At 58.2% G+C, this 20,316-nt stretch overlaps 1 protein-coding gene across 1 annotated transcript in view; it reads left to right on the forward strand.

Moving 5' to 3' along the window:
- Nucleotides 1–5,449: 5,449 nt before the first annotated feature.
- The window catches only part of SDC3 (syndecan 3), a gene marked incomplete at its 5' end in the record, with an annotated part of 38,130 nt that continues 23,263 nt past the window's right edge, over nucleotides 5,450–20,316 (forward strand). The window contains one exon of the mRNA XM_082652840.1: nucleotides 5,450–5,587. Within this exon, the coding sequence (XP_082508966.1) occupies nucleotides 5,450–5,587 (138 nt within the window). The remainder of the gene's footprint in view (nucleotides 5,588–20,316) is intronic.

Here is a 20,316-nt window from a genome sequence, read left to right on the forward strand (position 1 = left end):
AGGTGTCACCACCACCATGAAGCCTTCCTGTATTCCCTCCACGACACCCAAAACCTCAGAGTGAGGTTAACCCCTCCCTGCCCAGCCTCCCTGCTGGCTCTGCTAGACTGTGGATGGCATCCGGCGGGGCCGTGGGCTTCTGTTCACAATTAATGTAAAATTAGTGAAGCTTAAGCTTCAGGGCCCCTCACTGGCACAACCGCCTTCCAAAGCCTTGTTCCTAATTTTGTATTCGTGACCCCCTCAAGTTGTATAAGCTTCAGGCCCCACAGAGTCGGACCTACGCCTGTTTTCATCCCTGCCCAGCCTGAGGGCAGAGCCCACCTCTCTCTTGGAACGGTTGCTGTTTCGGCAATTCCTCCTCCACGTGCCGCTACCACCCTGCCCTGGCTGGCCTGGCACCTGGGCCAGACTGACCTGGAGACAGGGTTTCCGCATCCACCTGCCCCTCCTGCATGGCCAGCCCTGCTGTGAGGCCCCCGGCGCACTCATCTCAAACAAAATCAGACTTCCTCCCCCATCCCCACACCTGACTCAAGGGGCCTCCTGGGAACCCTTTGGGTCCTTAGTTTGCAAACCCCCAGCTCACAGACCTAGCAGAGGCCTGGGTTCAAATCCTGGCCCCATGCCTGGCAGCTGTGTGCCAGGGGGGCATCACCCACCCTTCATCTTGAAAGGGCTTGCCCAGAACATGGGGTGAGGGTGCCCAGGAAAGGCTCGAGGCATGGCCCTTTGAGACCCTCACACAGGTAGGTCCCTGGGCAGGTAGGGGGCCCCCCACAGATGGAGGCCAAGCCTTCCCACTCTTGCCCGGGCCCTGTGGACTCCCTCAGCAGCCGCTCAGCTTATCCTGTGATACTTGCTGGGGCAGCAGACAGACAGCCAGAGTCTCCCCAGGTGCCCTCTGTGGGCCCTAGATCAGAGGCTTCTTGCCAGAATCCTGCTTTGGTTCCTGATTTCGGGGTCAATAACGTCAGGACTGATGTCATTCAGACTTTTCTCAGAAGCAAACCCGGGTTCTGGCCTCCATCTTGAGTCCTGGGCAAGGCTGGAAGTTACGATAGGAGAAGGAGGGTGCAGAGGGGGCAGGGGGGAGGTAGGGGCAGCCCAGGAGAGGCAAAGACTGGTTTTCCCAGGCTTGTCTTGAGCTGGAGGGTCAGTTAGGATCGCAAAGTCCCCTGTGGCCACAGGGGAGGGCACAGCAGTGGTCTGTCAGCACTCTCACTTCCTGACTGTGTAACCCGGGGCCAGTCACCCAGCCCCTCAGGGCCCCAGTTTCCCCAACTGTAAAATGGGGAACCAGTAAGGAGCGAACGAATGCATCGTGCTCCCTGTGTGCCAGGCTCCGCTGGAAGGGCTCCTCTCGGCTACAAAGCTGGGAGGCAAGTGTGTTTGTTGTACACAGATCACACGGCTGTGGGGAGGAGTGAGGGACAGCGCTCCTGGCAGGTGCCCTGAACAGTGCCTGGCGAAGAGCAAGCCCTCAGGAGGTCCTGGCTCTCATTATTCCATGGCAGTGTGAGTTCCAAAGAGCCAGTCTGTTTAGCGAAACCTCCGGGGGCAGGTGGCGTCAGGCAACCACTACTGAGCACCTACTGTGTGCCAGGCCCAGAAACGCAACTCCAAATAAGGCAGCTCGGGCCTGGAGCTCAGAGATGCCGGCTGAGGCCTCCACTTCCCTTTTGCTGCCTTGTTGGAGCCAGGAGCCCTGGCCAAGGGCAGAGAAAGGTCTCATTGGGAAGGGTGGTGAGGCCTGGCTGTCAGGCATGCCTGTGGGGGGTTATCTGGTTTCCAGGCTCATCTGAGTGCGTCCACCAATTGGTTGTGTCCATGTGACAGTGTGAATCCCCTCACTGACTCTTTAACTCACTCATCAAATACTCCCCAACAGACCTCTGCCCCTGGCATTATAGTGTGACCATTAAGACCCTGGGTCAAGAGCTTAGCTCTCACTCGCCAGCTGTGTGACCTTGGACACATCTCCTAACTTCCCTGTGTCTCGACTCATCATCTAAAGTGGGGATAATGTCAGTGTGCACTTTGTAAAGCCATGCCTGGCATATAGTCAGCTCTGTTTGGGTTCCGTGATTATTGTCTGTTGGGGATACTGAGGTGCTCCCACTTCAGTGGGGGGTGGTGACAGACAGTAGAGACTGAAAGCGGGGGAGGGCACTGGCCAGGGCAGGACCAGCCCTGCCCAAGGAAGTCAGGCAGGCTCTCCCGAGGGGCCAAGTGGGCCGTGGGAGTTGAGCGGGGAGGGGGGCAGCAGCAGGTGCCTGTGTGGATGGGGAGGGCAGGTGAGGGAGACCCTGAGATGCGGGGACTTGGCTCCAATGCACAGGTAGGCGTGGGGGAGGGGAACTACACGGAGCATCGGGTGCTGGAATGCGGTGAATGTGTGCAGCTGTGAACCCCAGAAGAACTGAGCGGGGGATGGGGGGGATGGAGGGGTGGGGGGTGGGGTTGGTGAGGAGTGGCATGAGAGCGGCGGGGCCCAGACCTGGCTCAGTTCGGGCTGTGACCGGTATCTCTGAGGAGCAGCAGATGGCGTTCCTGGCCTGCCCAGCCCAAAGATCTTCCCCCTCCCCCTCCTCAGGACATCAGGGAAGAGGGCTGCTGCTGCCAGAAGTCTTTTTTTTTAAAAATAAATTTATTTTATTTATTTATTTTTGGCTGCATCGGGTCATCGTTGCTGCACACGGGCTTTCTCTAGTTGCGGTGAACGGGGACTACTCTTCGTTGCGGTGCGTGGGCTTCTCATTGCGGTGGCTTCTCTTGTTGCAGAGCACGGTGTCTAGGCGCACGGGCTTCAGTAGTTGTGGCTCGCGGGATCAGCAGTTGTGGCACGCGGGATCAGCAGTTGTGGCACACGGTCTCTAGAGCGCAGGCTCAGTAACTGTGGCGCTCGGGCTTAATTGCTCCGCAGCATATGGGACCCTCCTGGACTAGGGCTCAAACCCGTGTCCCCTGCATTGGCAGGCAGATTCTTAACCACTGTGCCACCAGGAATGTCCCCAGAAGTCTTAGAACTGGCAGGAACTTCTGAAGGTGGGCCATGCTCACGGCCCATCCTGTGCATGGAGACTGTTCTAATGGCCTTCCTGATCGCTAGTTTTTGGAGCCTTGTATACCTGCCAAGACAGAGTACTCACTACCTCTCAGAGTAGCCACTGCCATCTGCGGCCAGTTCCAACTGTTCCAAAGTCCTTCCTTGCACAGAGCTGACAACTGGCGTCTCATACCCCCTACCCTCACGCTGTTGGCCCCAACTCTGCCCTTTGGGGGCTCCTCAGAACCAGCCTGTTCCCTGGGCCTGTAGCAGCCCCTCTGGGAGGTGACTGTCCCTACATCTGGTCCCTTACTTTATAAACATCATCCCAGCCACCTTTATTGAACCCCCAGTACAAAGTCAGGAAGAGCTCATTTAATCTTCACAACCTGGCACCTGGCCCTGGGCCGGTGTTGTGTGTGGCACACACAGGCACTCACTTTACCTTTGGATGATAAATGAATGAACGAATAAATGAACCCCATGTGGTCACTATTCCCGTATTACAGTTGGGAAACTGAGGCTCAGAGAGGTAAACTCACTCATCTAGAGTCATCCAGCTCACAACTGGCAGAATTGAGATCTGAACCCAGGTATCTGCCCAACCCAGAGCCAGAACTCTTCAACTCCAAGCTGTGCTGCCTCAACTGGAACCAGCTCCCCACCTACTGGGTCCCATCAGCCCCTCTCCATCCATCTTCCCAAGGTGCCCAAGGGTCAGAATTCCTCAAGGTTTGGCACTGGGATTCCCAGAGGCTGGGACCTCAGAATTCCTAGGAATTTTTGAATCTCAGAGAGTTGGAAAGTTTCCCTCCCTCTCCAAATCTCTGCCAAAGGGCAGCTGGCCTGGCCTTACATACCCTTTAGGGATGGGGCTCTCACTCCCTTTCAGGGAACACCTAAAGCAGCTCTGCCTAATGAGCTGAACTTTGACCTCTGGACCTCCTCTCAAGGCCCCTGAAGGACCAGTCCAGGTTCCTCCGACACCCCCAAATCATGGCTGGTGCCCGAGTCTGTTCCACCGGCCCACCCGGCACTCACCCCTACTGGCTCCGTGAGTCCTGGTTTCAGTTCCCTTTTCCTTGGGGGAATTGTTCCAGTTTCAGCTCAATGATTTCCCATCTCCTGAGGGCAGGCCCTGCACTGGGTGTGGGGACATGGGGGCTGAGGGCAAAGACTTTCCGCCTGCCAGTGCTAGCAAATAACCTCCCCTCTCTGGGCCTCGGTTTCCCATCTAGGAAGTGGAACTATTGACAGCACCTACTTCATGGGGTCACTGAGAGGGTGAGATGAGATAACCCCTGTAAAGCACTTGGCATGGGTAAGGGCTAAATAAATACTTACCCCCTTCTTCTCCCAAAACAGGTGGGTGGGGGTGACTGGGAGGGGAGTGGGAAACACATTCATTGATTCAACAAATTTGTATTGAGCCACTGCTACGCACCAGGCCCTGGGCTAGTGCTGGGGACACAGCAGTGAACAAGACGACACAAACCGTTGCCCTCCTGGGGCTCATGTGCTAGTGGTGGGAGACCCCAGTGGGTAAGTGCAGTGCATCGTATGTCAGGTGGGGATAAAGGCACCAGAGAAACGCACAATGACCACGTTTGGGAAAAGGAATGTGGGGCAGGGGTAGGGGGGTCTGCATCCTACAGTGAGGAATCTGAGTCTCAGAGAGCTGGGGACACCTGCCTGAGGTCACACAGCTGGTGGGGAAGCAGCACTAGGCCAAGTCTGCCCACCCCAGTGACAGGGCCCAAAGGGGGCCACGCCTGATCTGAGTTCCCGTTGCCCACCCGTGGAGACATCAAAGCCCAGTGGACTCGGATGACCTCTGTCCCCCTCGGTGGACCGGCTTGAGGGCGGGGGTGATGGGTCCTGGGAGAGCCAGTGAACCGAGTCGTTAGCGGGGAGGGTATTAATGGTCACGCAGATGCGACCCATCTACCCAGACCCTCCGACAAGCCGGGTCGTACCCCGCATCCCCACGCGGGGTCCTTCCCCTCCAAGCCCTGCGACGGCCCCGTCCCCAGAGCAAGCCTCCGCGAGGCCGGCCACCCGTCTCGGGTCGCACGTACCACCCCCCCCCCCCCCCCCGCCTCATCCCGCGGCGGGCGGGCGGGCGCGTGTGGGGCGCGGGGGCACCCGGGCGGCCCGGGCTGCGGGGGGAGCTCAGCGTCCAGCCCCGCCCCTCCCCGCCCCGCCTCCCGCGCTGGGGGCGGCCTGGCGGCGGCGCACGCTTCCTGCAGGCGCGGCGGCCGTGGGCGCGGAGCTGCCGGGCGGAGCCGGGCCGCCGAGCCGGAGCGCCGACCGAGAGCGCGCCGGGCCAGCCGCCGGGCCGCGCCGCCGTCGCCGCCGCCTCGGGAACAAAGGCGCCCGCCCGCCGCCGCCGCCGCCGCCATGAAGCCCGGTCCGCCGCACCGCGCCGGGGCCGCCCACGGGGCTGGCGCTGGGGCCGGGGCCGCGGCCGGGCCAGGGGCCCGCGGGCTGCTCCTGCCGCCACTGCTGCTGCTGCTGCTGGCGGGGCGCGCCGCGGGGGTGAGTGCTTCCCGCTCCCGCGCCCCGGCTTGCGCGCCGCGCCGGCCTGGGGGGGGGGGCGGGGGTCCAGTGCCTGGCCGTCCGCGCCTCCCGGGGGCTCGTTTCCCCGGGGGCTCGTTTCCCCGGGGGCGGGACCCTTCCCCGTGGGCGGCCTGGGGTCCGGGCTGGGGTCCGGGCGCGGGGCCGCGCTGGGCGTGTCTCGGGTCTGAGCAGACGTGGCTTTGCTTCGTGGGTGTGCCCGGACCGCGGCCACTTTTAGGGAATCGGGTCGCCTCCCCCTGCTGGGGGAGGGTGTGCGTTAGGTTCCTCCCTCCGAGGGTCGCGGCGGGAGGGCAGGGGGGCCCGGGGAGGGGGAGGGGTGAAGGGGACCTGTGTGAAGGTGACCTGAGGGGGTGGATGAGTGTGACCGCGTGTGTGGCCACCTCCGTGGAGGGTGCTGGGACCTGTGGGGTGTGCACGGGTGAAGGATGAGGCGTGAGGACCAGTCCGTCCCCATGGATGGGGGCCATCGTGCCCTACCTGCGTGTGGTCGTGTCAGGGTGACCCATTGTGCACGGTGTGTGCCGGAGACGGGCTGGGGACTGTTGGCCATGCTGTGTGTGCCTACAAGAGGTGAGTGTGTTGAGGGGGAGATCTCTGTGGTGGGTGTGTGCTCCAGCCCATGGGAGTGTGTGTGCAGGCGTGTGTTGGCAGGTGCATGGGTTACCCCGTGCGTGGAGCATGCGCCCCTGAGTGGGGCCGAGTGTGCAGGTGCGGTGAGTATGTATGAGGTGACCCCTGGGTGTTCCTTTGAGTGACCGCAGCAGCCGTGGGGTTGAGCTCAGTCCCAGCTCCATCAGGGGGAGCAGGAGGAAAGGCCACCTCCTCCCCATTGAGGGACCCAGGTCCCAAGTGAGTTCCCTATGGGCACGTGTCTGGAGCCTGGCCTGGGCATGAACTGGGGGGTTTCTAGGCCTGATCCCCTGGGTTGGTTCTAGGAGCTATGCCTGTCCCCCGTTCCCCAGGCTGAGAGGGACCCAGGCCTCTCAGGCAAACCCCCCGCCCCGGGTGCCTACTCCTCCACTGCAAGTCTCTTTGGGCCTCAGTTGGCCAGTCTGTGAAATGGGAGGAGGTCAGCAGGGACTCAGAGGTTGCATCTTGGACAGGCAGGCTACTCCTCAGCCTTTCCCATCTGGGGACTATGAGCTGGGGTGGGGGGGAGTGTTGCATGCCAGGCTGAGTATGGGGCCCGGTGGGCTGGGTGCCTCATCCCCAGTTATTCCCCAGGTGGGGTGAGGAAAAGAGGTCCCAGGGAGGGACAGGGACCCAGCCCATCCTAGCAGCTGGGTTACTTTCTCAGCTACACTTCTGGAAGACCATCTTTGAAATCAAAGATGTGGAAATCACACAGCCTTGGGTTCAAATCCTGATCCCTCCCCTGATTCGTGGTGTGACCTTGGACAAGTTATCTCACCTCTCTGAGCCTCCATTTCCCCCTCTGTGGAACGGGGCTAATAACACCCTCCTGAGAGATTAAATGAGAGGATGTGTGTGCTCACCCACAGGAAGAGCTCAGTCAATGCTTGGTGTGTGATGAATGAAAGGGACACCGGACAGCATGCTTTAGACCTGGCAGCCCAGCAGGATCCCGAGCTGGGTGACCCCTGGGCAAGTCACGTCCCTCGCCGAACAACTTTTCCTCATCCATAGACCAAGGCTCGTAATCTGTGCCCCGTGAGGTGGTGGAAAGAATTAAATGAGCGTACGGAGGTGAAAGGCCCCGATAAGGCAGGGTGCCCCTGGATCTGAGGCCGAGGTAGAGTGGGTGTGGCTCAGACCCAGTGCTGGGTGGCAGGTAAATCACACCCCCGGGGTCTGGGCCTGGAGGCTCAGATGGTGGGCTTGACTTGGAGGAGAGGAGGGGTGGGGCCCCGGATGAGGTAGGGGGGCATCCCTCTCCAGGCTTCACACCTTTCCAGGGGCCCGGCTGCCGAGCAGGGACGTCACCTCATCTGGCCTGGGAGGCAAAGGGTTAATGGGTGGTGACCAGTAGCCAGGGAGGCACACCAGAGGAGGAGGGTGATGCCTGCAGCAGGAGCGACTGAGATTAGACCAGAAGAGCCCCAACCAGGATGGCTCCAGGAGTGGCCTCCGTGGCGGGGGCCTCCCAGGACATCACTGGGATGGGCAGTGGCTGGCTCAGGGTAGGGGAAGGGCAGGATGACACCTAGGTGCCCACCAGCTTGAAAAGGAGTGTGTGTGTGTGTGTGTGTGTGTGTGTGTGTGTGTGTGTGTGTGTGTGTGTGGAGCAGCTTCCAGGATGGCCTCAGTAGGAGTAGTGGGGCTCATTCGCGCTGCAGATGGTGAGTTGGGGTGTGTGCATGTGTGTCCTGGCATCTGCTCTGGGAGTCCTCTCCTGAGAGACCAGCTAATTACGACTCTGAGAGACATCTGCCTTCAGGGCCGCTTCAGTTGCTGTACTTAAGTCACTACCCAGAAAGGCCCAGAGTGTGGGGATCCTGGAGATTTCAGCTTGAAAAGTGTTCTTTAGATGCTCAGGGCTGAAAGGGATTTAGGTGTCACTCAGCCTTGTTTGAATTCCCAATGTTGGGAGTTCACTGTTTTGTGGCTATGTGACCTTGAGAAAGTTACTTAACCTCTCTGCTTTCATTTCCACCTCTGTAAAATGGGGAGAATAGGAGAGTGAGCGGGGTTAACATATAAAGCTCTTAGCACAGTGCCTGGCGCATAGTAACACTCAGCAAGTGTTCACTTGTTCTTTTACAAGGTTGCCATTCTGTGTTTGGGAATGTGGTAGGGATGGGGGGTGGTAGGGTGAGGGACCATGGGAAGGGGAAATCAATCAGGGAATTCTTTTGAATCCCCAGCCCCATGCCTGGTGGTTCCTGCTCCCTCCCCACCCCCACAATTTCAGGTATCCAGGAGCTCCCTACTCCTCTTCCCTCCAGCTCCTCTGGTTGACTGTGAACATTGGGTTGCCAGGGCAAGATTGTTCTCACTTTAAAAATTAAACGTTGGGGACCCCTAGACTGTTCCAGGCCAGGCCCTGACACAGGGATACCATAGGGATCTGTTGCTGTTAGCACCCAAGGTGGCAGGGGCTCCAGGGACAGAAAGTTTGGGTAAGGGATTTCTGTTTCAACGTCCTCATTGTAAAATGGGGACAATAACAGTGCCAGCCTCACAGGGGTGTTGTGATGAGAAAATAATCTCCTTGGGGAGACTGAGCACAGCTTGCCAGTGAGCTCTCAGGAGATGGGGCCTTTCCAGGAGGGAGCCTGGAGGGCAAGGGAGGGCTTCCTGGAGGAGGAGGTTTTAAGCTAAGCTATAAAAATGGTTGCCATGTGACACTGAGTAAGCTGTAGCCTGCCCTGACCCTCAGCTTTCTTACCTGTCAACTGGGGACAAATACTTGATGTATACAATTATTATTAGGGGTGTTATTGGTCGGGGGGGGTGTCACACCATTCTCATGCCCGAGTTGGGATTGGAACCTGGTGCTTTCTGCTCCCTGGGGAGCAACACAGTGCCCCCAGCTACAAATTCAGTGTGTTTCTCGTTCCCTCATATTGGGGATTGGTGTGGGGTTGACCTCTGCTGGAGAAAAAGCAGTGTGGCCTTTTGAAAACAAATGGCTGCTCCTACCCCATGGATTGGGTCATGGGGTCCTGGGAGGCCCCAGGGCAGCGCTGGGGCAGGGACAGCTTTGGGCTTGACATCTGGAAAATGCTGGGGCAGAAGTGGGGTGGATGAGAGGGGCATCGTGGAGAGGAGAGAGTCAAGACAGAGCTTCCCCTAGAAGCCAGGTCTTGCTGCAGGCCTCCCTCCTGCCCCTCCCATTGGAGCTGGGACCATGCCCCAGAGCTGCTTGCGGGGAGAGGGACGGGTTGTTCTAGAAGGGGCTGTAATAGGATTCCTGAAGGCTGGAGCAAACTGAGACAGCTGGGGATGGGAGGTGGTGAGCCTGGCAGTGGCTGAGGCCATGATTTGGGAGGCAGCTTCCACACCTCTGAGGGCTTAAGAGCCCTCAGACTGAGAGCCCTGCCCACTGAGCACTTTATATGCATTGGCTCATTTAATCCTCATGATAATCTTTGGAGGTAGGAATTGTTAGAACTCCCATTTTACAGATGAAGAAAACTGAGGCACAGAGAGGTTAAGTGATTTGCTCAACGTCACACAGTTGGCAAGTGGCAGAGCTGGATTGAGCCAGGGCCTGGCAGGCTAATAGAACTGGGCCGCAGTCCTGATTTTACCCTCTCTTGCTGTGTGATCTTGGGCAAGGTACTTACCTCTCTGGGCCCTCCTTACCCGCAAATTATACCCACATTACCTGTATCATGAATGCCTGCTCATTGCCAGGCTCTGGGCCGGGCATGTCTCCTATCTTTTTTCATTTAATTCTCACTGTAGCCTTGGAGGCATGTTGCATGGGGCGGGGGACGGGTCTGGCCCTGGAGCCCTTGCTCCTCCACTGCCTCACAAGGCTCTGTGATCTGTAAACGAGCTATTCTGAAGGTCATGGGCGACGGGTCAAGGGAGAGCTTTATAAACTGTGCCGGGAGTCAACAAGATTGGGGGGGTGCGGGGGCTTGTGTCTGGATCATGTGATCATGGCACAGGACAGGGGAAATGTTTAGAACCTCAGAATGAGAGGGGTCTAAAAAAGCCACCGTTCCCCCTGTACACACACTGGATGCCCCCAGTGTGGGCTCACTCTCTGCATAGGCGACCAGGCCTGCCTTTAATCCCCTCTGGCCCTGAGAAAGTTGTGTGGAACCCAAATGTACATCCCTACCACCCCACCCCTGAGTCCTGGCCCCCTGGCACCTAAGGTTTTCTCTGGCCTGAGTGACAGAGCCTCGGAGCGGGGGAGTGACTTGGAGGTCACACAGCAGTCAGGAGAAGTATCAGAATACTTTCCTGATAGACCATGAGCGCCTTAGGGAGGCTCTGTGTTTGCCTTGTTCTTTGCTGAACCCCCAAGTCCAACTCTTTGCCTGGCCCAGAATTGAATGGTTTGAATGAATGAATGAGTGAATGAATGAAGGAAGGAAGGAGGGAAGCCAGGACTGTGAACTTTGGAGCCCGGGCTGGGGCTTTGTGTTGTCTACTTTGGAGGTGAGTTGGGGTGACGGTGAGGCTGGCAGAGTCCTGCTGGGTCCAAGGTGTGTGCCCGTGGCTTCGGAGGCGCCAGGGGGCCGTATGGGGTGGGCCCGCGGTCTGAGCGCCAAGGTGCGGTCATCGCTTCTGTGTGGGACGCAGGCCCTGTGGCTCTGGGCTCCAGCCCAGCTGCTCGGGGCCCTGTGATTTTGTGTCCGCGGTGGGGGGCAGGGTGACTGGAGCCCGAGGCTGCCCCAGGGTCCAGCCCCTTGCTCACCCCGCAACTGCCCCCTGAAGCAGCGAGCAGGGTCTGTGCTGGTCCCAGACCACCTGGCTTGTCCTGCTGTCCCCCCTAACGTTCCACCACATCCTGGGAACATCAGGCCGACGCCTGGTAAATATTTGTTGGCTGACACCCACTCCCCTTGCCTTGGCTCCCAGCCTCCCAAGATTCCAGGAGGCCGGGTAGGCCTCACTTCCGGCCCCCCTCCCTCCAGAGCAGGCCCTGGCCAGGGGGGTGTCTGCTCCCCTCCCCCACTGACCAGGCCCAGTCTCAGCGCCAAACAGGAAGCCGTGATTACAGGGGGAGTCTGAGCGGCAATGGCTGAGGGCCCAGCGGGGGGATGGGGTGAGGGTGGCCCCTGACAAGTGATCTGGCCCCTTCCCTACCTGGCTGCTGAGGGTGGAGGGCAGGGAATGCCTGTGCTGGCCTTTCATACCAGGTGGAGAGGGTTCTACGTGCCCCAGCTGGCTGAGGTCTGCCTTCTTCCCACCCCTGGGTCCCCACCTGGGCCTTGGTGCTATGTCTGTTTTGGGGTCGCCAAACCTGAGGGTGCAGCTTGAGGAGCCCCAGAGCCAACTGGACCAGGGTTGAAGTCCTGGTTCTGCCAATTTCTGGCTATGTGATCTTGGCAAGTTCACTTAACCTCTCTGAGCCTCAGTTGCCTCTTTAAAATGAGCTAAGAATACCTCTGCCTCCGAGTTCCTTGAGAATGAACAACACAAAATAATAAAGTGCCTGGTGAGAAGTGGGCTCTGCTCCTGCAAATAGCGATCTCTTCTGTATACCTGCTTTGGTTTTGCTCTTTTCCTGTCCCTTTCTTGATCTCACCGAGGAATTGCTTTTTGGGGGTGGAGAATTTGGGAACCAAGTTTGAATGATCGTGGATGACCCAAAGCAGAATCGCCGCCGGGCTACCCTAAGAGGGAGAACGTGGGCCTGGACTCCCAATTGCAGCAGGCAGGATTTGGGCCAGATGAGAGGAGGCACTTTCCAGTGCCTCGTGGTACTGAGTTCATGAGGAATTCGGTTCTTTGGAGCTGTTGGCAGCCTGTGGGTAAGTCTGGAGGCAGAAGATTGGACTTGATGACTCTTCAGGCCCGCCCTTCCAGTCCTGGAACCCCAGAGAGACCTTGCTGTTTGAGATATAGCCATGGACATGGTGACACTGGGCTCTTCCTATTTTCCTCCCAGCTGGGGAGTACCTCGGCTGTGTTCCGTTCATGACACAGGTCCTGGCCCAGAGTAGGTGACTGTTGTTGTTTGCATAGGACCTCAGGGATGAGAGAGCCCTAAAGAGACCATCGGCCCCGCAGCCCTGCAGCCTGTAGCCTGCTGTCTCACAGATGGGAGTCCCGAAGCCCAGAGATGGCCTGGGGCCTTGACCAAGGACTGGGGAGGTGGTCTCATTGAGCCTTCTGACGCTGGTGAGGCTTGGAGATGTCAGGCCACCTGTCAGAGCTCACACGGCTGGGCATGGGTGGAGCTGGGTGTTCAGTTGCTTTTCAGCTACTCTGGGTTCTGGCTGCGCTGTTGCTGACCGTGTTATCGCACCCCTTCAGGACTGGGGTCTTCTGAGATGAGCGATGAGTGGTGGGGGCTTGGGGGGCTGGGGGGGAATCTGAGGCGTGGGTGTGGGGTGGGGGATGATGCCAGTTAGGGCCTGGACCCCGCTTCTGGGCCATGGGCTTGCTTCACCCTGGGATCAGCCTTAGCCCAAGCCCTCCTAGAACTCTGCACGTCCTGAGCTGCCAGCCAGGCCCCACCTGTCCTGCCCCCACCCCCGAAGCCCTGCTCACCGGTCCAGACTTTAATAAGGGTAATTTAGAATCAATCGCGAGCAGGATCTGGGGAATCTAATTGCAGCAAACTGATTGCCAATTCGATTGCGGGCACCAGGGCACTGTGGGCGGCTCATTAGGCCTGTCTTCCCTTCCTGGGGTGGGATTTGGGGGGCTGTGTGGGGACTGAGCAGGCAAAGCTCCTGGAGAGGCGGGGGGGCTGTTACAGTGGGAGCAGGGGAAGGATATTCTTGCTTCTCGGGGTGCCTGGCAGCACCCATGTACTGACACCCTCTCCAGGGCCCACAGCCGGGGTGGGTGCCCATGTCTGTCTCAGCCCTTCGCTCACCTACCACATGTTTCCTGCCACCTCCTCACGGCTAGGCTGCCATCGAGGGTGGGGTGAGGGTGTCTGCAGCTGAATTCTACCTGGCTCCTGCCCTGAAGTTGCTCCCTTGTCAGGGAGCCAGGCACGATGGTGATGGTGACAGTGATAGTGGCCGGTACTTAGAGAGTGCGTGCTGCGTACCAGGCACAGTTCCAAGTGCTTAACATGCTTTATCTCAGTTCTTACCACAACCCTATGAGGTAGGTATTGTTACCCCACTTTACAGATGGCGACACAGAGGCCCAAGAGGTTAAGCAGTGTGCCCCAGGTGAGGCAGTTAGCAAGCAGCTGGAGGCCGCTTCCTGAGATGCCATGTTGTCTGGGGGCATCGGGCAGGCCGAGGAGGCTCAGGGCTGCGTGGGCTCGGGCACCGGGCCTGTCTTTTGATGGACTAGTTGGTTCATTCTGCAGACATTGATCGGGCACCTGCTCTCTACCTGGCCCTGTGCTGGGGGCTGTGGGTGTGCAGGTGTATCTTGCGTGTGTCCTGCCTCTTGTCGGTGAGCCTTGCTTGGTGGGTTTGTGGCAGGCGTGTTGTGCTGTGAGGGCAGGCATTGAAGAGAAGCAGGGAGGAGGCCCTGCCTCCCTCCCCCAGACAGGTTCGAATCCCAGCTCTGCCACAGAAGCATCGTGAACCTGGGCAAGCGACTCCTTGACTCAGCCTTACTCTCCTCCTCTGTCAAATGGGCCAATAATGCCTCATTCACTAGGCTGGGGTTAGGAGCAGTGCTGGGGGAGGTGCAGCTAGTTAACGAGCTGGCAGCTAGTTAAAAGGAAGCTGCTCCTGAATAGTTACTTTTTTTTTTTTTTTTTTGCGGTACGCGGGCCTCTCACTGTTGTGGCCTCTCCCGTTGCGGAGCACAGGCTCCGGACGCGCAGGCTCAGCAGCCATGGCTCACGGGCCCAGCCGCTCCGCGGCACGTGGGATCTTCCCGGACCAGGGCACGAACCCGTGTCCCCTGCATCGGCAGGCAGACTCTCAACCACTGCGCCACCAGGGAAGCCCTGAATAGTTACTTTTATTTTACTTATTTCAATGATTATGTTTTCCCTAAGATTGTTAGGTCTCAGAGGTGAATCTGAGAGGTGGCTGGTCATGTGACCATGGGCAGCTACCCCCCCTGCCCCCCAGCCTCTACTTCCACATCTGCAAAGTGGGGAGATTGGATTGGGTGACCCAGGGGCCTTTCCAGTCTTCACATTTGAGGAACTAACAGGAAGACCAGAGGCCGGAGAGGGCAGGGCCTGACCTGGGGTAGCCCAGTTGGGAAGGGAGGGCAGACCTGCTCGGTTGTGGGGAGGATAGGAGGCCTGCTTCCTTCAAGTGGCCTGTCTATGGTTCCTCCTGGGCCAGGGTAGGAGGGGCCCTTTCCTTGCCCATCGCGCTGAGCACCACGTTCCTTCCCAGCCTCTGGGACATGATCCAGGCCAATTGGAGGCTGGGCTGTGAGTCTGGTTTCCTGGGCAGAGAGGAGCAACTGGGCAGGGAGTCCAGTGCCTAGATTCTTGTCCCAGTTCTGCTGCTGACCTGCCAGTCATTGTAGGCACTGTTTACTGCTGTCCGCTCTGTGTCTGGCCTGTGCTGAGCTCTAGGAACACTGAGGGGGCTCAACCTGCTCCCTGACCTCAGGAAGCTCCCAGTTAGATGAGGGGCTGAGGAAGTGAGTCAGGGGAAAGAGAAGTTGGTTTTGGCTCTGGCAAATCAGGGAGGGCTCCATGGAGGAGGTGTCCTTTGTTCCAGGCCTTGAAGGATGGCAGCACATTGATAGGCAGAGGGATCAAGGTGGACAAAGGCTCAGAGGTGGGAAAAGTCATGGTATGTTAGGGAACCGAAGTGTGGTTAAAGGTAGTAAGTCCCAGCTCGGGGAGAGACATGTGTGGAGATGGGAACATACCTCCCTTTGGGGTGGAAGAGCCATTGCTGTAGGTGATGCTGTTTCTAATGAGAGTGTATTGCTTCTTACATTTAACAGACATTCGCTGGTCACCTCCTGGGTGCCTGGCCCTGTGCCACGGGGTGTTTTGGGGCTGAACAATTGAACGCCAGAGGGCCTCAGCATGGGAGAATTCTCCAGTGGCTCACAAGGTGGGCTTTGAGTCCAAACCAAGGCATTGGGTTCCATCCTCAAGGTAGAGGATGTTGGTCTGTAAAATGGGTGCAGCCCCACGCTGAGGGACTGGCATGGGATGACAGCAAGAGCATGGATGTGGTGATGTTAATATTGAATTATGCCTGTTGAGTGCCTGCCATGTGCAAGTTACTCTGCCAAATGTCTTATGTAGAAAAGCTCACTTAAGGGCTTCCCTGGTGGCGCAGTGGTTGAGAGTCCGCCTGCCGATGCAGGGGACACGGGTTCGTGCCCCGGTCCGGGAAGATCCCACATGCCACTGAGCAGCTGGGCCCATGAGCCGTGGCCGCTGAGCCTGCGCGTCCGGAGCCTGTGCTCCGCAACGGGAGAGGCCACAACAGTGAGAGGCCCGCGTACCGCCAAAAAAAAAAAAAGTTAAAGCTCACTTAATCTTTACAACCTTATGAAGGAGCTACCATTATTACCTTGGTTTTACAGAAAAGGGAATTGAGGCACAGAGAGGTTAAGAAACATGTCCAAGGTCACAGAGCTAGTAAGTGGCACACTTACTAGGATTTGAACCCAAACAGTCTAGCCTCAGAGTACTATCTGATGCACAAGCGCTGCTCCATGCTACCTCGTGTGCTGCAAACTGTAAAGTGTGGTGCCCCGAGACGATGAATTTAAGGCCGGTCAGGCCTTGCTGGGTGAGCCTGTGTGGCCGCTCTGGGGGAGCCCCGAGCTGGGACTGGAACTCTTGGCTTCCACACGGGGCTTCTTTGCTGCATGTTTTCTGTTCAGGTTGGGCCATGGGCTGAGGCCAGCCCGGGCTGGGGAAAGATCAGAGGACTGAAGATGATTTCAGCTGGAAGGCCTTTGAAACACTGTTGTCCAACTTGTCATTGTCCTGAAGGGGAAACCGAGGCTGAAGGAATGCTCTCGAGTCATAGTGAGGTCTTCTGAGAGCTGTTCAGCCTTTTTGTTTTGCCCATGGGGAAATCGAGGCTCAGCGAGGTACAATGGCTTCCCCAAAGTAACACAGCAAGTTGGTGGCTGAGCTGGGACTAAGAACTATGTCTCCTGACTCCTAGGCAGGGCACCATCCCCTGTACCACGTTTCTTCTCTTTACTTGTCTCTTTCTGCCTAGACTGCAGGCCCAGCTCCCACTGACCTCTCCCAGGAAGCCTTTCCTGACCCAACCGGCTGCCCTCATGCCCAAGACTCTATACCGAATCGATGCCCCTCAGTGCACTCAGTGTGCTTCTCCAGCCTCATCCCTTTGACCCCCTTCTACCACCCAAGACTCCTGGCTATTTGCTGGGTATAGAGCACAACATTGTTTCTCTTGCTTTCATGTCTGCCACATGGTGTTCACTCTCTGCGGACTGTTCTTCTCCAGCAAACTCCTGCTCATCCTCCAAAACCCAGCACACATGTCCCCTCCCCTGGGAATCATTTACCAGCCTCTTCTCCCAGCTCCCAGGTACAGTGAGCCCTTTTTCAGACCCTTCTCTCCTGTCTCCCTGTTCTAGATTCCCAGGCACTGCTCTTCTACAAGCTGTAGGATTCTTTGCTAAGCCCCAATTCTGTTACTTGCTTCATAGTGTCTGGCTCCCCACAGGGTTACATCCTTACCTCCTTGGAGCCCTCACCTGGATACATTGTTGCAGCAGCTACTCCCCCCATTATATCATCTCCCTGGTCAGCTTCACACATATTACTTTGTTTCATTTCCCCAATTCAGACATTGCTACATTGTTCCTTCTTCATGTTTTCGATCCTCCTCAGTCTATTTCACTTCTGGTTCTCCCCTGTTGTCCCATCTCCTCCTTTCTCCCCAGCCCCCTCCTCCTGTGATCCCCGAGCTTGGAGAAGAGGAGAGTGGAGGCTGGCAGCGGGGAGCACCGCAGCAAGAGGGTACTTCCTGCCTCCTTACGGGAGGTTCAGGCTTGGTTATGAGAAATCTTCCCCCTCTGCCCTCCATCTCCCTCCACCGGCCATCCTCCTGCACACCTCCTCCTCTGCGGCCCGCTGTTCCTCCCCTTCCCTCCCATCCTTTTCTCTCTCCCTCTCCTTCTCTGGTTCCCCTGAGGCCTCTGCTGCACTCACTCCTCAGGGCTGATGGGAACCTCTCGGGTCCCGGCTGTGACTCAGGGGCCCGGAACCGAAGAGTCCCCTGGGGGACAGGGGTCTTGAGGGCTGAGGGGGTGTTTATGGTCAGGGCTAGAGGGACGACTCTACTCCTTGCCCTCTGGGCCTGGAACCCCCCATTCCCTTCATCCGCCCCTCCAGAAGTGTAGTTTCGAGGGCAAAGGGCCACAGGAAGTCAGCCCCTCACCTTGCTGTTCAGATGAGGATGCCAAGCCCAAAGACAGAGCTTGGATGTTCAGGGTCCCCAGCACTGAGAGGCAGAACAGCTCCCCCAGGGCAGGTCCCTGGGTGGCCCCTGGGAGCTGAGCCCTGGATGGGTGAATCCTGTTCTCCCGTGAGGCGGGGGAGCCAGGAGGCTGGTTTGGGACAATCTCAGCTCCAGAAGAGGCGGTTCCATCTCTGAGTTCTGGGGACCGTCTGCGAGTCTGTGGTGGCACCCAGGGTGATCCTTTATCCGTGCGGAGCTAAGGCCATGTTTCTGTTTAGGTTCGGGCGAGGGGCTGGGTTTATGGGTGCATGCATGTGTTGTGGTGTGTTACTGTGTGTCTGTGCTGATGCATGGGGGCCCTGGGGTCTGGGAAGGGAGGGGCATTTGTGGCCTGTTCCTTTGCCACCAGCTATTTTAGTGACTCAGGTGTGAGGCCAGGGGAGTCAGGAGCCCCCAAGTTGCTGTCTCTCCACTTTCTCAGCTCTAGGGGGCTTGCTGCCAACAACCTGGGGTGGCCACAGTACTAACAGCTGGGAGAACAGTGCATGAAGCTGGGAGACGCTCTCCTACCTCGGGGTGGGGGGGTTGGTGCACAGATAGACATACGTGCACGTGCAGACCCATCTGTGTACGTGAAAGAACAGGTAGACCTGAGCCCACACCCTGTCCTGTGCACACGCGTGGAGACACAGACCCACAAACATACCTGAACACACACAGGCACCCAGAGACAGGGACACACACTCTGCCAGGTGCACACGGACCACTCGCAGAGATGCAGCCCTTGTACTCACACCAACACACCCAGGCCTGCACAGGCATCTGAGCCCACCTAAGACAACCTGAAGGTATACACACACGCGTGTACCTGTACACATGCCCAGAAATGCCCCTCAGCGTGCTCACGTGTGTGCACCTGCATGTACACACACATGCACACATGCATGTTGCTGCAGCTCCAAGCGACCAGGAGTGTGTCCGTCCTTAATCCCAGCGCTTAATCCCAGAGTCCAGGGAGCGCAGGTCAAAGGGGCAGCTGCTCATCTGGCCTCCTTAGAGGTGATTAAGGTGGGGCTCGGGGGTGGGGTGCAGAGGGCCTCAGAGCTTGTCTTCTGCATGACCTCCAGTGATGCTGCAAGCTCAGAACTTGGGTTCTTTCGGAGATTTGTTTATGTGTGATTTACCAAACCCTGGTACAGACAAGCTGGGGAGGAGGGAGAGGGGTGTGGCTGTGTGTCCCCAAGGAAAGTGACAGCTGGGTCAGAGAGGCCAGGGGAGGCAGTCCCTTCGTTTAACTACCTGCCTGCTGTGGACCCTGAGTCAGAATCCGCAGTATGAGGCGTTCCAGGGATTCTGATCTCTGGGAACACTGTTAATGGTCAGGGGGTTGCTGGACTAAGTGGGAAAATGAGGCCCAACCAAGAGATGCTGAATTTGGGGTCCTGAGCAGGGAGGGGGGTGGTCACTGAGACAAGGGTGGGATGGGGAAGCTTCCGGGAGGAAGTGGGGCCTGAGCTGGGCGTTGAAGGTATCAGCGCCTGGGCATTTGGAAACGCACGGGGATACTTTTTGTTGTCACCGTAATGGGGGTGCTGCTGGCATTTCCCGGGGTGGAGGTCACGGCTGCTAAATGCTGCAGGGCCTGGAGAACTGTCCCGCCCAGGGGTCTGCAGTGCTTCTGTTGGGAAAAGCTGTCAGGTCATGCGGCGTGGCGGGTCAGCGTGGGCCTCGGCTCAGAGGTGAGACTGTCCCCAGCACGCTGTGGGAGGCAAGGCCACGCCCGCTACCCAGGGTGCCGTAGAGGTGCGCCGAGGTTGCGCGGGCTGAGTCCTCCCAACCCGGCCTCCCCTCCCTGGATGCACGTGTGTGAGTCTCTAAGGGGTGGCTGGGATAATGGTGTTTGGGCAGCAGCCCCGCTGGGCTCTGTCTTTGACCTCTGCTCGTCAGTTGGGTGACCTTGGGCAGCTCGCCCGTGTCCTCTGTAAGCCGGATGGTAACCACTGCACCGCAGGGTAGTCTCAAGAATTCGGGTTTACTTGGCTCAGAGTCCAGCATGTTGCCCAGGGCTGGTGACCAGTAGTGTTTGTAGTGGGGGCAGTGGTCATGAGAGGCCTCTATCCCTGCAAAGGTGGCAACCACCACACTGTCCTTGTCCTGGGGTTTGGGGAGCAAGCTGGGTCCCAGGAATAGCCCTTTGCCGCATGTCCATCTTCGAGCCCGGCTTTTCCAGGCCAGGCCCTTTTCCCACAAACACTGTCTGCGCTCTAGTTCTGGGGCTGGACCACTTGGGCTCATTCATCTGGATGTCCCTGGCATCCTGCTCTGGTATGGGGCTGGCTGGGGTGCCCCCTGTGGGGAGGGAGGCCAAGCTGGTGTGATTGGGGCTCTGATGGCAGGATCCCAGGACCAGGGCCTCTGACCCTGCCTGCAGAGGGTCAGGTGATGGGTCAGTTGAAGGAGTTTTTGGTCAGGGAGTCATGTTCAAGTGACGTATGAGGAGGGGAGGGTGTGTCTCATCCCTGGACTTCAGGGCACATGGGGGCCGGGCACTCAGTGTCCCTAAAGCCCTGGGGGCGTTTGGACTCCGTCTGAGCTCGGTGCGGAGGGTAGAACCTATGGCAGGGGGCTGAGGATGGATTGGCTGGACACAAGGATGCGCTGGACCTGCAGGAGGCTGGTGAGGGTGTCGGGGAGAGGACATGGGGCGCCGGGGTTTTCTCTGGTTCCCTCCACCCATAGCTGGGACTG

This window comes from Grampus griseus (genome assembly GCF_964374135.1).
Source record: "Grampus griseus genome assembly, chromosome: 1".
NCBI classification, from domain to species: domain Eukaryota; kingdom Metazoa; phylum Chordata; class Mammalia; order Artiodactyla; family Delphinidae; genus Grampus; species Grampus griseus.